This window comes from Cygnus atratus, chromosome 1 (assembly GCF_013377495.2).
Source record: "Cygnus atratus isolate AKBS03 ecotype Queensland, Australia chromosome 1, CAtr_DNAZoo_HiC_assembly, whole genome shotgun sequence".
Classification (NCBI taxonomy): Eukaryota; Metazoa; Chordata; class Aves; order Anseriformes; family Anatidae; genus Cygnus; species Cygnus atratus.
In genome coordinates this window covers 207797707-207814429 of record NC_066362.1, presented here as the reverse complement: position 1 = coordinate 207814429, position 16723 = coordinate 207797707, and the positions used below count along the sequence as shown (strand labels likewise).

General features: G+C 57.0%; 1 protein-coding gene across 2 annotated transcripts; it reads right to left on the bottom strand.

The window, feature by feature from the left end:
- Positions 1 to 5080: 5080 nt before the first annotated feature.
- WDR73 (WD repeat domain 73) lies at positions 5081 to 10057 on the bottom strand. 2 transcript variants are annotated; one of them, XM_035571345.2, is made up of 8 exons: positions 9922 to 10057; positions 9703 to 9770; positions 9268 to 9356; positions 8567 to 8655; positions 7750 to 7817; positions 6860 to 7024; positions 6000 to 6374; positions 5081 to 5485 (listed from the first exon to the last, which is right to left on the bottom strand). In XM_035571345.2, the coding sequence occupies exons 1-8, from the start codon at positions 10011 to 10013 to the stop codon at positions 5247 to 5249; spliced, it is 1185 nt and encodes a 394-aa protein (XP_035427238.1). In that variant the 5' UTR covers positions 10014 to 10057; the 3' UTR covers positions 5081 to 5246. The 2 variants fall into 2 exon arrangements, with proteins under 2 accessions (XP_035427238.1, XP_035427240.1); XM_035571347.2 differs by lacking the exons at positions 9268 to 9356; positions 9703 to 9770; positions 9922 to 10057 and adding an exon at positions 9031 to 9206.
- Positions 10058 to 16723: the final 6666 nt, after the last annotated feature.

Below are 16723 nucleotides of genomic sequence, written 5' to 3'. Positions count from 1 at the left end.
GCAGCTCCCGTGGGTCAGTGCCCTCGGCTTCCCCCTGGGCTTCCACCAGGGATGCTTTGCCCCACCCCGTCCCCAAATCGATGCTTCTCCCCCCTCTCTGTGCCTGCATGGGCTAAAGCACCTCTTCGGGGCTGGGGGGGGCGGAGAAGGGGAGCACAGCATTCGCTGCCCTAACCCGTGTTTCACCAGATGCTTGTGCCTCCCGGGTTGGGGGGGTGCCGGTCCCGGGACCTCCCCCCCCTTACCCCCTTGCAGGACCCTGTTGGGTCCCCAGGACGGATCGTGCCCGGGGACCCGGCCCGTGCCATGGTCCCCCCCAACCCATGCTGGGGGCTCGGGTCTCCCACAGTGCCCGGGAGATCCTCGCCACCGTTTGTCGTGCCGTTGCGGTCGGTGTTGTCATCGGAGAGCTCTGTCCCCCTGCCCGGGGAGGGGGGGGGGGGGGGGGGCGCAGAGCTGAGCCCCCTTGTTTTTGGGTAGAGCTGACGGGCAGCGTGGTACTTCTTTTTGTAAAGTGGTTTCTTTGTACTGTTCATGGATACCTGCTTCTTTGGTTTCTCCACCGTATCTGTGATGTTTCTGTGTTCTGTCAAATAAATTATTCTAGTTTATTAAACTCAGAAAAAAAAAACAAAACCAAAAACAAAAACGAAACCTGAAAAAAACACAGTCCCGGCGCCTGGACACTTCTGTTGGCTCAGGGCAGGGGACCCGGCCCAGCCCTGGGGCACCCGCTGGTGGTGCTGCGGGGGGGAATGGGGGGCTCCCTGCGTGTGCCCTGCCCCGTCCCACCCCAGCAGTGATTCACCGTGCATTAACACAGACGTAAACCTCCACCATCCCAATGCTCAACCCTGGCGTTTCCAGCTCCCTGCCTGTACGCCGGCACTGGGACACGCTGCCTGGCCCCCGGCACTCAGCGTCTGCCTCGGCTGCCCCCCCCAGCCCCTCATTTTTTGGCTGTGGGACGCGCTGGCCATCACCTCCCCAGCGTGCCCGGGCTTCCAAGCCCTCACAGACGCCGCGGGTAAATACGGGCTTGGCGCCCGCCCTCGGCTTCCACCAGCTGTCCACGTGCGTGCGCTCAGCACAGCGCTTGGGGCTGCAGCGGGAGCCGCAGATCGATGCCACCGCGCCCAAGGCCGCGCACCCAGCCGCTGCTCACGCAGGGGAGCCCTGGCACAGCTCCTGCCGCCCCCCCCCGGCCCCAGCAGCCTCGCTGCTCTCGGCTAACGCTGAATTTTTGGTTGCTTGGGTGAGGAATGGTGAAAAAGGACGGCGGCTCGCCCTGCCCGGGCTGCCTGCCAGCACAGACGAGGCATCGAACCCATGCGCGTCGCCAGCAGCGGGCTGCGCCCCGCTGCACGAACGCTTGCGGCTCTCTCCGTCGGCTGGGGCATGTCCAACACGACCAGCACGGACGGACACAGCCCACAGCCATCCCCGTGGGTGCTGCTCCGGCCCCTCGATGCCTTCACACCCCCACAGCACCACCCACGACCTTCCCACAGGCGTGCAAGCACGTGGATGCTTCGGCAGGACCTGTGCCAAAGGGCCGGAGGTTTCGGGGCCAGCAGCAGGGACCAGAACGAGGTTTGGCAGCAAAGTGCAAGGCCAGGCGGTGCCTTTGGAGCACGGTGGGCTGACGGGCTGCTGGTTAAACAAGCCGTGTCCGGCCTGCACCCTGCTGACGCTCCTCGTGGCTGCTGGTTTAAGGGGTTGCATCCTAAAGCTGGTGCCGCAGGGCTCGAGAAAGGAACTGGTGCCCGTGGGCACGAAGACCGAGCTGGGCTTGCTCCAGAGCCACAGCGCTGCTGCTGCACGTTTGTACCCCGGGTAACACGTGAGGAGCAACGCCCAGGGATGCTGGGCACAGATCTGTGTGGCGGTGGGCTAGGAGTAGTGACTTGGATCGCCTGTGGTGCAGAAGGAGCTGTCCCAGCATCTCCAGGAGCAGGGGACGTTTCCCAGCCGTGCCACAACCTCCAGCTGCTGGGGGAAGCAGGAAAACCCAAGCCCCGGCTGCTAAACCCAGCCGAGGACAGCCCCTGCCCATCTTTTCCCCACAAGCACAGCCTGGCAGCGTTAGAGAGCAGCGCAGACCCTCAAACCACCAAGCAAGCGCTCCCTAAAAACGCCCAGGCGCCCTCCGAAAGCACCGCCAGCAGCAGTACTGCAAGCATCAGCGTTTCAGCCGCGGGAACAGCCCCGGCGTTGCACAAGACCACATCTGCACGTCCCCGCACGTGGCAAGTCCGTGCGTGGTGCTGGGCAGGCGTCCTGATGGGGGGCAGGAGGAACCAGGACGGGGGGACAAGCCCGATAACCCCCTAGTTCTGGGCTTGAACTGGGGGACGGCCCCCAGGGGAAGGGCTGGGGGTCGTCCCCTGCTCACATCTGTTCCCCCAGGGTGACACCAAAGGAAGGAGCAGGAACCCTGAGCATGGCTTGCTCTGGTCAGCACCCACAGCACCATTCCGGATCCACCTCCAGCCCTGCGTGCAGGGACGGGTTGCCCAGGGAGGTGGTGGGGTCCCCGTCCCTGGGGGCGTTCAAGGCAAGGTTGGACGTGGTGCCTGGGGACACGGTTTGGCGGGTGACGGTGGTGGCAGGACCAGATGATCCTAGAGGCCTTTTCCAACCCTAATTATTTAATTCTGTGCCAGCCACTGACTGTCCCCAGCTGCAGTAACGTGCTTGGGGTTAGGTGCAGACGAGGGTCCTGGAGGACCTTTCCGTGGCCACACGTGCACGTGAGCTGCCCTTTGCCACGTTGGTGACGTGAGGAAGAGGGGGGGGGGGGGACTGCCCTCAAGTTGTGCCGGCTCAGGGGGCTCTGCACCAGGCACCCCAGACGTTGGGCATTGCCAGAAGGGCTGCGTGGTGTGGTTACGTGAGAAATGCCCTCACCAGCCCGTGTGAGTTGTCCAGCACCGTGTCCCCAGGGAGAACCCTCCTCTGCACAAACCCAGCTGTTAGTACTTAACATTTCGGACATCTCCAGGCCTCTGTCAGATCTGGTTCAAGCTGGACAAGAAGGCTTAAGTTATTTTGGGGTGAAAAAAAAAAAAAAAAAAGAGAGAGGAAGTTTAGATGACTAAACAGTGCTATTGCTTAAGCACCATTTCCCTAGAAAGCCAAGCAAATTTGCTTCCCTCTCCCTGCACTACCAGCAGCACCGTGACGTGAAGCAGGCTCGGCTCTGCTGCTCGCCAGCTCCTCCACCACGTCCCTGCAGAGGAGACGGGGAGGAAGAGGAGGCCGGGGCCTGCAGCGCTCCCCTGGGGCTCAGCACCCACCCGTGGGGTGATCCCCCCCTGACGGCTGCCTGCTGCCGGGGAGCTGGGGGAACCGCGGCGGCTGAGCTGCGTAACCCGGGTTGCCAAATCTCCCGCTCCCAGGGGTGCTTGAGAAAGATCCCCCGGGCTGCGGGATGCCACCGTCGCTCCGCACCCCAAGCCCCTCAGCCGGGGCACGTGAGCCTGCGGGGCTCGGCGCCGGGGAAGGGCACAGCGCGCTGCCCCACAGGGGGAAGGACGGGCAGGTGGAGAGGGACTGGAAAGCCAAGAGCCCTCCCAGCTGCCCCTCACGGGGGCGGAAATCTGCCCGAGCACCTGCCCAGACCCTCCTCGCACCGCTCCGATGTTCGCATAGCCGGCCTGGTTTCCTTCGGGACCCTCCAGGGGTGGAAAGGAGGACCAGGAATTCCCGCAGGAGCGCTCAGCTCCACCTGGGCCCTGCTGCCGGTGATGACACGGCCTTAGAGCTCGAGCAGATAACGAGGCATCCACCCCTCGCGGCCTCAGGCGGGGCGCGCTGCCTCTCTCACGCGCCGCCACGTAAGCGGGGGCTATTTCGGGTGTCACCTGCCGGGAAGCTCGGATGGCCTGTGCTGGGAGGAGACCTGCGAGGTGAGCAGTGCGAGCCTCTCCGTTTTATCACATACACGGGAACAGGTTTCGGCGTTAGCACCCCGCAGGCAAACAGCTGTTGCCATGGCACAGCACAGGTCAGAACATCGCATTCCCGACATTTCCTACGCCCCTTGAAGCGCCGCACGGCCCGAGCGCAACCTTGGCCCCAGCTCACCCCGCTGTCCCCACCTGCCTCGCCTGTCCTCAACCCTCCTCTCGCCGCTGCGTAAACACGGCGAAGCAGGAAGCCCTTTGCACCCCTCCTCTGAGGAAGCGGAGCAGCAGTTCCTGGAGAAGTAACCGTGTGGGGGTGCTTACGGGCACGAGGGGACGGCCGGCGCTGGATGCCGCGATCAGGAGCGGAGGCAGACCCGGTGCACGCGTTTGCACTGCGAGATCCACGCTGCCTGCTCCGTCGTGAGCATCCCGCAGCGCTGGGGTCTCTGTTTTCCAGGTGCGCGCCCCCTGCCCACTCAGGCTGTCTCACAGCACCTGCCTCCCTCCCCAGCTCCTCAGCGAAACGTCCTGCCCTTTGGGTGGGGGACAAAGGGCAGCCAGCTCCCCCTGCCCCCAGGCACCGCCTTGTAACACGCAGGGCCCTTAGGAGTCACTGCCCAGTCTCCTCAGGCCCAGAAAAGCCACAAGCTCACCCAAATTTAAACTTTCCACTGGAAGAAAGAGGCCCACGAGATACGAAGGCCTTTTCTTAGGCCGGGGGCTCTCCAGTTACACAGGGGCAGGGCAGAGCTCGCAGCAGGCCGGGGCGGAAGGGCTGTTCCTGTGCAGGCTGCGCCGCTGTCACCAGCGGGCTGCCTCCACGCTGCAGCTTCCTGTAGCAGAGGCCACCGCTCCCGACAGGCGCACGTGATGAAATGCCAACACCCTGCGGGGTGTGCAGCCATCCGACTGGTGCCTGGGGACGGAAACCGGGAGGTTAACTGTGCCACAGAGCAGCCTATTTCCTCAGATTGTACTCCTGCTTTTTTCTTTTTTTATTTTTATTTTTTTTTAATCTTTTTCGTCTGAAGGGCACGGTGCAAGCACGACACGGGCGGGTGACGAAATGACAGCAGGATGTTCTCTGCTAGCGGACACGGTGAGAACTACAAGGCTACTGCGCAGTCACGGCTGGGTTTGGAGGCTGGTAAACATGAGAACGAGTAACACAAGCAGAATTCTTGCTATATTAAGAAAAAAAAACAGTTCTTTATAGTCGTGTCTGTTAGCTACACCTGTTTCAAAACAGTCACTTCAAGCAAACGGATAACCTCACGGCCCACGCAAGCCGGGGCGCAGGCAGGAAGCAACACCACATCTCACCGAAAGCGTGACCTACCCACAGCTCCCACAAGACTGAACCCAGTCCCAAATGTGCAGGGAGCCATCGCTGGCTGCTGACAGCAAAGTTCTGGGTTTCTGCGGGTGCCACGTGTGCACCGTGAGCAGGGGAGGGCCCGCGCTGCCATCCTGCCCGCCGAACGCGTGGCCTTTGTGGACGAAGAGCGGCTCTGCTTCCCTGCCGGAGCGGTCCCAGCCCTGCGTGTCGTACACCTGCACGGTCCCATCAAAGCCTGGAATAAAAGGGAATGGAGAGACTGAGGGAGTTACCAATTCCCACTGGGCTCACAGCTGCCTCCCTACAGGGCTGCAAGAGCCCAGAGTGACAGCAGAGCACCCAAGAGCCCAGGAGTTTGCCTGAAGCTAAAGGAGCTGCCAGGGAAAACACGAGCTAGATCCACGAAGCCTGCACCACATTCCCGAGTCCGGATTTGGCCAGGAGACAGCCTCGCTGCCCAAGCGGCCTGACGGACGCACACCCCTGTGGCCAGGCTGCCGCTGGCACTAACGGTGTTTGCTAAGGGCTTTGTTTAGAGAAGGGAAGCTGCGAGCCCCCCAGACCTGATCTAGGCTTCGGGCTCCTGCAGTAGCTAAAGGTGAGCTGCGGGGGATGATCAGCTCACCTCCCCGAGGTCTCTGAACAACCACTCCCCAGCTGGGGTGTTAAAGTGAGGTGGGGTCAGCCGGGTCTCGATGCAAAGACCAAAACAGCTTCCAGAAAAGGATGTCTCAGCCCAGCGCACGTACCTGAGACAGCAAGGCAGCCTTCCAGGGCGGGAGCCCAGGAGACGCACAGGAACTCTGCCCCTGAGCTGGGAGAGGGAACTCTGCACTTGGCCGAGGCCAAGGGCTCGGAGGTTTTCCTCACATCTGCTAGGACGAGGCGCCCTCCGCTCGAGAGGCAAGCCACGGGCTGGGAGCTTAAATCGGAGCCTGGAGCTCCGGGCCCGACCCCCATGCACCACCGCTCGCCACGCGGCGCCGAGGGGACGGCCGCAGCCTCCACGGGGCTCTGGGGCTGCCGGACGTCAGCCAGCCCCAGCTGCCCCTTGGCGCAGCACAGGAGGAAGGTGTTGCAGTCCAGGAACGCCACGCCGCTGAGCTCCTCGCTGCTTCTGGAAGCTGGAAAAGACAAGAAGGTTCCGGATGTCGTGGGAGCATTTGCACGACGGGGCTCTGCTGCCAATTTGCCTGAGAAAGCGGGTTTCTAGCCTTGTCCTCCCACCCTGTGGACAGATCACGCAGCTGGGACACAGAGCGAGCTCAGAGCCAAACTGCTGCAGACATCAGCCTCCCTCACCTGGGACAGAACACACTGTGGCCCACTGCTAACTCGATTCTTCGCACTGAAACCATCTGCGGAGCTCTCAGGACACGGATCTGAGGCAGAAGCCTGAGAACTCGCTGCCGAGGGCAGCGGTGAGACGCTGGAGATGGACGAGCGCATTTCCACCTGTCCTCAATATTTATGCGAGTATCTTTACGCCCTTCGGCACGTGTCTGAAAGCACCCCACCTAACGAAACGTTTGCCGCTCGAGCAGTTATCCTCGCCTCACCCAAACCCCAGCTCTCCAAAGCCAGGCACGCTCAGGCTTCGTTTGGGTACCTGCCACGTAGACGTTTTTCTGTGATTCGACCTCTGTGATCTGGACGCTGTCGACTCTTGAGCCGTGAAGGACCCACGGGGCTTTCGTCGAAATCGTTGCAATTTTAGCCCAAGCCTGCCCGGCGCTATTTTCTGCAGGTATGGCACTTACAGGTTTGATAACATCTGTTTCAAAGAGAGATAAGCAGCTGTAAAACACGTCAGGAAGCGAGTAATCCGCAAGGCCAAGTTGCTTCACAGAGACGCCTTGCAACCCACTACACCAACGAGAAATCAAATTACAGCTTTGTCTCCAGAATAGAACCACTCTTTCCGACCCATCCAGCAAGGACCAACATCAAACCCTTGAAAATCTGGGAAAACCCAAATAAGGTTGTGAATCGAGGCGTTTATTTTCAGTAGAAAAGGATAAGAAAACTCTAGTAGCGCTCCGTACTTCCTTTCTGGTGGTGTTTCACAAGAAGAGACAAAGCAACGTCAATCCTCTTCTAGAAGCAGGCAGACGCAGGCTTGGAGAACTGAGGTGGCTCCCGGTGCCTCCCAAAAGGGGAGGTGTGGAGCAATTTGTTTCTTGCCCCTGAGTTATTAAGGGATCCTTGTGCTAACCACACAGGCAGGATTTTTGTTCACGTAAGAGCTCACAGGTAAGAGAAAGCGGAAAGCCACAGCGACGGGCCGAAACCTCCTAGCTCCCTTACGGGGTTTGGGCTGTGGGGCGAACACCTTTCCAAGCCATCGTGCCCAGCCCCTGCCGCACAAGGACGCTCACTCACCGGGTGGGACTGGGATTTTTCTCCCCATTTTACACCCCAGAAGCAGAGGAAGCTAGAGGTGCTTGACACACGGTCCACGCTGAGAAACTACTCACAGTCAGAAGCGCGTTCCCTTACCCGAGTCCTCTCCTGACACCTGCCAGACGTGGAGGGAGCCGTCGGGCGGGCCGCTCGTCACCAGCAAGCTAAGGAAGCAAAAGAAAAAAAAACCCCACACAGCTCGTCGGGAGCAGAGAACAGCCTTCCTCCCCTGCCCCGAACAAACTGGGGAGGACGAGCGTGGCTGTGCAGGAGCCGTCAGGGCTGCAGTCCCAGAACTCCTCACGCCAGGGTGCTCCGCACAGCCCAGCCCCAGGCGATGGCATTCCATTAGCACATTTTCCGAAAGCGCCAGACTAGGAATGGCGCGGAGAGCCCCAGAGCAGCACCGGGGGCTGGTGTAGGAGGTGAGAGCTGAGCAACCGAAACGAATCAGCCAGAGGGAAGCGCGTTTGCTACAACCAACGCCAGTTAAAGCCTTCCGAACCTGCGTCCGCAGGAACCTACGGAGCAGTGGCAGCCGCCACCTGCTCTGCCTGCTGGGCACCTCCACGCGGCGCCAGATGCGGAAGGAAAGGATGGAAAAAGGCAGTGCAGGGAAGCTACACAGCCCTCCCCTGCTCCGAAGTGAGGTAGGGAGGGATCCCTGGTGAACTGCCACGATGCCAGCAGCCCCTGCTGCTCACTTCTCGTAACCCAGCTCAAATATTCCAGCAGCCTGTGCCAACAGCTTCAGCTTCCCTGCTACAGGGAGTGCTCTAAAAGCACCCAGGAATGAGGAGGTGCAAACATTCCGTCAATATTCCCCCTGGCAGAAGTCACCAGGCTCCTCTCCGTCACTGTTTTTTCTCTGCTAGTCCTCCTGCTTTCCTCTGCTAGGACCCCGTGGCCGTACCTGGTGTCTGGCACGTGCTTCAGGCTGTACACCGGGCGGTTTGAAAACCCACCACATTCCACCTTGAAGTCTCTCTCTGGACACAGGCCCTGGAAATCAAAAGGAAAAGTCATTTCTTCACATTTAATGCTGCATAAAGTGGTACGGTCAGTTAACACCAAAAAAGACAGAGGCATGAGAGACGTTCTGGCACGGTGGAGCTCTTGCCTGTCCACTAAATGCTTCTTTCGACAGGAGCTATAAGGTTGAAGGACCCTTGATGATCGGGGAAAAAAATACAGATAAAGCTCGTGCCAAGCACTCTGCCTGGGTTTGCTGCTGGCTGTGCGTGCCTGGCCAAACACCACCTCTTACTTTAGCTCGGACACCACCTATTCAAGAGCCAATATCGCTGTTCAGCAGCACGGTTCCCCAGGCTCAGGCATCTCAGCCAGTCCCTTCTTCATTCGCCTGGGTCTCCTCACCTCTCCTATTTCCCCAGGAAACGCTTTCATTCACGCATCTGGAGACAGAGCTTCCATGGCGCACGCTGTCCGCAGGGCAGCAGGATTACACGACCGGACTGCCAACCTGCACTACCTCAGCTGGACAGCAGCCGGGTGGTCTACGTGCTTCAGCTTCTGGTCAGAAACTGCTCCGAAGCTGGCCAAGCTGCTGTCGGAACACGCCGGCTCTGGCGTCACCCCAGCCGCAGCACCCACCTGGGTCTCCTTCGCCTGCAGCGTCGGCGGGGGGAGCAGCTGCAGGATCTCGTTCCTGTCGGAGCACCCGTACCCGGCCACACAGACACCTGTGGGGTGAGGAACCAGGGACACGGTGAGCGATCCCCCACCCCACTCACCTTGGGCCAGACCCCCACATTGCAGCACGGCCCCAGGCTGAACCCCAGTATGCCCCCAGCCCCTTGGCTCCCCCTCCTTCCCCCCAGGACCCCAGTGCAGCCCCTCTCCCACTTCCCCAGCCTCCCAGCCTGGTGATACAGCCCCCATTCTCCCCTCAGGACCCCAGCACAGCCTGGCCAGGCCTCCCTCAACCCCCAGCCCCCCTGCCCGGCCACTCACGACCCCGGCCAGGCCCCCCCCAGCCTCTCCTACCCCCCAGCCCTCCCCCACTGCCCCCCCCACCCCCGCACTCACGGTTCCCCAGGGCCCATTCGATGACGCGGGTGGGAGCCTGGAGCTCGAAGGTGTGGAGAGCCTCGTACCTGCGGGGACAGGGGGGAGGCTGAGGGGAGGGGGTAGGGGTAGGCCTGGGGGGGAAGATGCTTGTGGGGGAGGAGGCTGAGGGGGCAGGGGAAGGCTGGGCGGGACGGGGAGGCAGGGGAGAGGAGGCTGAGGGCCCAGGGCCCGTCTCACAGGCGCAAGGAGCTCAGCAGCCATTCGTCTTCCTCCCACTCCTCCTCCTCCTCCTCCTCCTCCTCCTCGCCCACGGGCCCCGCCGCCTCCATGGCAACGCCCGCCCGTCGCGCCAGTGTGACGTCACGCCGCGGCGCGCGGTGGTGACGTCACCGCCCCGGGAGGCGGGGCGGGGGTGGGAGGTGGGCGCGGCTCCCCCTCCCTCCCCCGGGACCGGTCGCGGGCGGTTGGCGCCGGCCGGGGATGGGAGGGGCGGCGGCCGACGGGGCATGGCCGCGCCCGTAGCGCTGTGTCCTGTTCACAAACATTTCAGTTTCCGCAGCCGTGTGTTCCTTCGGAGGGACTGCACTGCCCCCTGCTATATGTCCCTTCACAAACACCTCAATATTCCCCTCTTACAAACACCACAATACCCACAGCTATATGTCCCTTCGCAAACAATACCCACAGCCATGTGTCCCTTCACAAACACCACAGTGCCCACAGCTATATGTTCCTTCACAGACAGTGAAGGAACTTCCTGCAGTGCCCACTGCTATATGTCCCTTCACAAACACCTCAGTATTCCTCTCTTACAAACACCACAGTGCCCACAGCTATGTGCCCCTTCAGAGACGCAATACCCGCAGCTATGTGTCCCTTCACAAACACCGCAGTGCCCACAGCTATATGTCCCTTCACAAACGCCTCAATATCCACAGCTGTGTCTTTCCCCTCTTATAAACACAGTACTCACAGCTATGTGTCCCTTCACAAACACCGCAATGCCCACAGCTATATGTTCCTTCACAGACACTGCAGTGCCCACTGCTATATGTCACTTCACAAACACCTCAATATTACCCTCTTATAAACACAATACCCACAGCTATGTGTCCCTTCACAAACACCACAATACCCACAGCTACGTGTCCCTTCATAAACACCGCAGTGCCCACAGCTGTATGTCCCTTCACAAACACCATGGTATCACAGAATCCCCGAATGGCTGAGGTTGGCAGGGACCTCTGAAGATCATCTAGTCCAACCCCACTGCCGAGCAGAATCACCCAGAGAATGTTGTGCAGGATGGCACCCAGGTGGGTTTTGAATATCTCCGGAGAAGGAGACTGCACAGCCTCTCTGGGCAACCTGCTCCAGTGCTCTGTCACCCTCCCAGTAAAGAAGTGTCCCCTCATATTCAGCCGGAACCTCCTGTGTTTCAGTTTGTTCCTGTTGCCGCTCGTCCTGTCGCTGGGCACAACTGAAAGGAGACTGGCTCCATCCTCTCAACACCCTCCCTCAGATACTTATACACGTCGATGAGATCTCCTCTCAGTCTTCTCTTTTCCAAGCTAAGTAGGCCCAGCTCTCTCAGCCTGTCCTCATACTGGTGCTCCAATCCTCTCATCATCTAAGTAGCCCTCCTCTGAACTCACTCCAGTAGTTCTATGTCCCTCTGGTACTGCAGAGCCCAGAACTGGGCACAATACTCCAGGTGTGGCCTCAACAGGGCTGAGTAGAGGGGGACGATCACCTCCCTTGACCTGGTGGCACCACTCTTTGGAATGCACCCCAGGATCCTGTTGGCCTTCTTGGCCACAAAGGCACATGGTCAGCCTGCTGTCCACCAGAATAATCCCCAGTCCTTTTCTGCAGAGCTGCTTTCCAGCAGGTCAGCCCCCAGCCTGTACTGGTGCTTAGGGTTATTCCTCCCTAGGTGCAGGACCCTGCACTTGCCCTTGTTGAACTTCATAAGGTTCCTCTCGTCCCAACCCTCCAGCCTGTTGAGGTTCCTCTGTATGGCAGCACAGCCCTCTGGGGTATCAGCCACTCCTCCCAGCTTCGTGTGGTCAAAGCTATATCCACAGCTATGTGGCCTCTTTTCACAAACACCTCAGTACCCACAGCTATATGTCCTCCACAAATACCTCAACATCCACACGCAGGTGTGGGGATAATTTCAGAAGCCTGCCAAGTCCTTATGAGTTGCAAACCCAGCCTAACCTCTGCCCTTTACACCAGTTCCTCTGTGTGTAATGTGAGGGTTATGTGCTGGTTTCCAGCCAGCACTTCCTTACTGGTGCTGCTTTTTTTGTTTTTGACAAATACGTCAGTCACCGTTAAGTACTTTGCTATTTTCCTGCCAGAAGTGCTGCGTTTTACCACAGATTTTGGTGCCCGTGCCAAGAGGATGCTGTCCGAATAGAGACTGCGGAGCTGGGCCTCACTGTGAGCTGACTGTGTCAGAAGATGGTCGATTTCTCCCCGATAAATTCATTTACTTCAAGCACAAGTTCCGATCAGGTGCCGGGGGTTTGGAGCTTGCTTCCAGCTGTGGGCTTGCTGTTTGTAGCAGTGATGCTTCAGGATCACTCGCAATAATTTGAAGCTTGTTGAGGATACAGACTGTGCTTTTTCTGTCCTCTGGCCAGGGTTTAGCTGGCACTCATGGTGCCGTGAGGCAAGCAGCGTCTATTTTCTGTAACACTGCAAGGTGGCAGCCTACGGCTTCTGAGGTGGCTGTGGAGTAATCAGAAAAACAACCGCTTCTACACAAATACATCTGAATGTGAATCTTCTAATCTGTACAGTGCCTCCTGTATTATCTGATGTTCTGTGTCATTTATTTTCGCCTCGCTTTTCAGCAGGCCATCAATGCCAGTCCTGCACCAGTTGTCAGAGGAATGAGGACGCTTTGGGCAGTTTCCTGGGACCTTGGCGTGCTCGGAGAGGTGGCAGGACACCCCGGGTGACACGATCCCTTCAGGCTGCTGCAGTCTGAGTGAGCTGTGCCGTCATTAGAGGATTGAGCTGTCAGTAGAGAACTGAGCGAGGAAGAAGCAACGAGAGCAGGTAGAAAGGCAGAAAAGCTGTGAAAACAAGGACAGAAAGCCAGACCCCTGCCTTCAGCCAAAAGGCTGTGCTCTGCTCTGCAAACAGTGACTGGATCTGGTCGACACTTCTCACCTGTGGTTACATTCCTGACATCTCCACTTTGTCACTTTGAGATATGCTGGTGTTATAACTGTTTGGAGAAAGAGTGGCGAGAATTCTCGTTTACAGAGGAAAAGGTTTTTCATTCACATTATTTTTGTAAAATAGCTAAACAGTCTCGAATTCCCTAAGAACCTTGTCTTACCTATTCTTTCTACGTGCTATAATTCAAGAATAAAGTTTTGATGTAGCATCCTGTGAAGAATCTGAAACAGAGTACTCTGATTTTTTTTTAATTTTATTTTTTTATGTGAACCTGTCTAGATTAAATTTCAATTAAAGCTGTAATAATATCAGCTGCATTTGAGAATACAAGAGATGTGGCAGTCAGTGGGTTCAGAGCTCATCCCTTCATCACCTTGTGCCATTAACTCTCTTCTCATCTGTGTGTATTAGCTGCAGGACAGGAGCTTAGCCTGAGATGGACAACTGCGCAAGTCAGCGCACGGTGCTCTTCCAGCAGGACGTGAGAGCAGAGAGGAGGAGAAATGGCAAAGGAATGGGTGAGGGAGAGCAGAGAGCCTGGCAAAGTGAGGGAGACTCAGAGTACACAACAGCCTTAGCTGCTTCTCCCTGCCCACAGACTTAGCACTGTTTCAGGGTTTGGGCAGCCTCGGAGACACGTAGGTTGAGGAAGAAAGCTGTGAAAGACCTAGGAATGGAAATACTGAGTGTGAGACCTGACATACTCTTTAAATAAGATGAGATGGTATTTGCCTACTGGATGTCGAAGCCGTCTTCAGTCTGAATGTTACACAGTAGTTATTCACAAGGATAAAAATACTATTTCCAGTTGCTATTTCGATAGATAAGCCACCCTCGGAAGCTTGAAAAGAGGCACAGAACATTATTTGGACTTAATTCCCTGTAGCTTTTCTACGCAAACTGGAATCTGTCCCCACATGGAGTGCACACGTGTATGTGCAGCCCCACACAGACTGCTGCTGTTGCTGTACCCCAGAAGCTGCTTAAATTGGAAGGAATTGTGAAGGAACAGTGCTGCAGGGTGAGTTACCTTTTTTGTTAATGAAGTGTTGCCCACTTGTGTTCCAGTTTTGGCGCTGCTGAAGCAAGGACCCGGTGGATCAGAAGAGACTGGCAGTGCCACCCAAAGAGTTCGAGTCTGCTGTGCAGATCCACATATCAGCCCTTCCTCAGAACTGGAATAGCACGGGGTGAAATCTTCAGCTTTCATGGCCAGGAAGAAACACTAACAAAGCAAAATGAGCAGCTCTTGAGGTCTGGGTATTTATGGGAAAACTCTTCCAGAGCTCGAGAGAGCCTGAGTCTGCAGGCACTGTGTGTGGCTGTGGGATTATCTGACATGAGCATTGCCCCAGATGGCGATGCAGAAAATGATACGCCTTTGCATATGTGGAAAAAATCCTCCCCTCAGTTCAATAAGGCTTTCCTGAGAATCGGTACTGTCATGCACAAGTGATATCTGTGGGCAGATACTCGTTTTTATCACACTTCGAGTGCGGGGGGAAGAAGTTTGGCAGTCTGTGATCCACGTGCAGGCTGCCAGCTGACCTCAAGGGCCAAGGTGCAGCAGCTCCGCTGCTGGGGGCTGAGCCTGGCTGCTGAGCCCCACAAAAAAGCTCAGTGAACCCCTCCTGACGAGGCAAGTCCTTGGTTTTGTGAAATCTGGAGCTGCTGCTTTCAGCTCTGTTCTCTGAACTCATGAGAGAAACAACCTCCTTTCTGATCCTTAATCTTCACGTGGGGAGGTGCAAGATCTGGCAGAGCCCTTTGGCTGCTGTGACAGCTTCTCTTCAGTTAATTGAGGTGTGGGCACGCTGCAGTCCTCGGGGGAGAGTGACTATCCCTGCCGAAAGCTTGCTGAAAACCGAGAGCTGATGAAAGGCTGGAGGAAAGACTCGCTATTCATCAAAGAGATTTTACTAGGTGGATTTTCAGAGACTTGTTGTGTGAAGGGTGTGCTTATCCATGAAAATGTACTGCTCAGCCTTGAAGTCTGAGGATGAAGTTAGTGAAGGCTGAGGTTATCGTTCCTGATTTATGGCTGAAGCCACCCATCTGTTCAGTCAGCCTGCAGCGTGGAAGCAATCCGTTCGCTCTACATAGAGATGGCATTTGTGCTGCTCCAGACACAGAAGTGGGTCTGGTTTATTCTGTTCTGATTTGTCACCCCAGACTCCCTGCAGGCAGGTGGAGAAGGAGAATGGGAGCTGAGAAGGCTTTGAGACACCCTGGGGTGCCTCACCAAGGTTGTTTCTAAGACAAAATCCTCCGAGAAGCTGCTACTAATGCTTCTGGGACTGGATGTGTGTGACTCCTCTGAAGGTACACAGGGGTACCTACTATTTGTGTTTTTGAAGGCACTGTTGCTGCTGTTTTACTTGCTCCAACGTTCTTCTAGTAAGCGAGAACTGATTTTTGTATGCTTTTTTTTTGTATTTATCCAACAGTTAAAGATTTTTTTTTTCCTGTTTAGTACCCCAGGGATCTTAAGAACATCCATTATTTCATGAAGAAGTTCCTAAATGCGCTGTTGTCTTGGGGACAGTAGATGTGACGCCCAGAGCTGCTTCTCTGAGGGGTACGATGAGGTACCTGCTGAAGAAAGCGGTTCCTCAAGCTGCAGGTACTCAGCACCCTTTCTTGTTCCCGTGGGCTGCACACCAAGAGTCATCACCCCTCCTAGTCTTTTAGCAACCTTCAAAGATGCGTAGAGGAATTCCTGGGAAGTTTGGTAGGCCTGCCTTCTTGCAGGCTGGTTTTGGGACGAGGGTTTAGGAGTGAGGGCTCCTTCCTTAAAAAGGGACAGTACCTGAAGGATTTGGGAGAAAAAAAAAAGGCTGGAAATATAAAGGATGAGTATGCACGTGGTTATACGCTTTGCTCAGGAACACAGCCTGCAGGGTGGCTGCCTTTATGGCCAGGCAAGCTCATCGGGCTGCAGGATTGTAGTTTGTCAGATCTCCCATTGCCTTTGGGAGACGATCGGCTGAAAGTCGGAACAGGAATTGCTGCCACCAGTTTGTGTCAGATCGCTCGTGGCAAACACGCTGCCTGTGTGGGTGAAGTGCAGACACAATATTGTTTCCCGTTCTTTGTTCTCGTTCAGCTTTTGAACGCAGGAGACCTCGTGGACATTTCTATGGCCACAGCCCACTGCAAGGCAGACCCACACAAGGCAGCTGCATGGCTCCGTGTGTTCAGGGATGAGCATTTCAAAGAGAAACGCAGCATTTTTTGTCTTCTTGTATGTCTATGGGGTCAAATAAATGGTGCGGCTGTTGTTTCTTTCACCTTCTCCAGGTCACTGCTGACTACATCTGCAAGCAGGGAGCAGGGAGGTGGCCTCTCCATCAGCCAGCCCACCAGGAGAGGATGAGGAGTCCCCAGGAGCCCCGGATCCATCTGTCCTGGCCGTCCGTGCTTCCTTCCAGGCACACACCGACACGTAGCGGCCGCGGGCGGGGGGAGGTCTGCATCATCCAGGGCTGTGTGTCTGCAGCCAGCTGCTCTGGGCTCACAAATCTCAACACAGCCTATAAAATTCAAAACCGCTGAGACACAGCCTGCCGTGTGCCTGCCTGCAGTCTGCAGGGCCCATAAAACGATGACCGGACCGCTGCCGCAGTAGACACACGCCGCTTGGGAAGCAGAGACGGAAACCTCTGAGATGCCTGGAGCCCAGCCTCCTTGCAAATGAGGGATTTACCATAAAGAGAAATAGGAAGAAAAACTGTTTATTTCAGTGAAGGTAATGTTATTTAAAGCGGAACAAAACCAAAACTAATGTGACAGGTTTGGGAAGCACGGCCAGTTCCCACAAAGCCAGCGGTACGTGGGGCTG

Bases quoted from the DNA above. Each gene is read 5' to 3' on its own strand.
- WDR73 (XM_035571345.2), bottom strand. From the start codon at position 10,013: ATGGAGGCGGCGGGGCCCGTGGGCGAGGAGGAGGAGGAGGAGGAGGAG. The intron at 9,357-9,702 runs GTGAGTGCGGGG...CTCACCCCACAG, and splicing joins CGAATGGGCCCTGGGGAACC to GTGTCTGTGTGGCCGGGTAC. The intron at 7,818-8,566 runs GTACGGCCACGG...TTGCTTCCTTAG, and splicing joins AAGCACGTGCCAGACACCAG to CTTGCTGGTGACGAGCGGCC.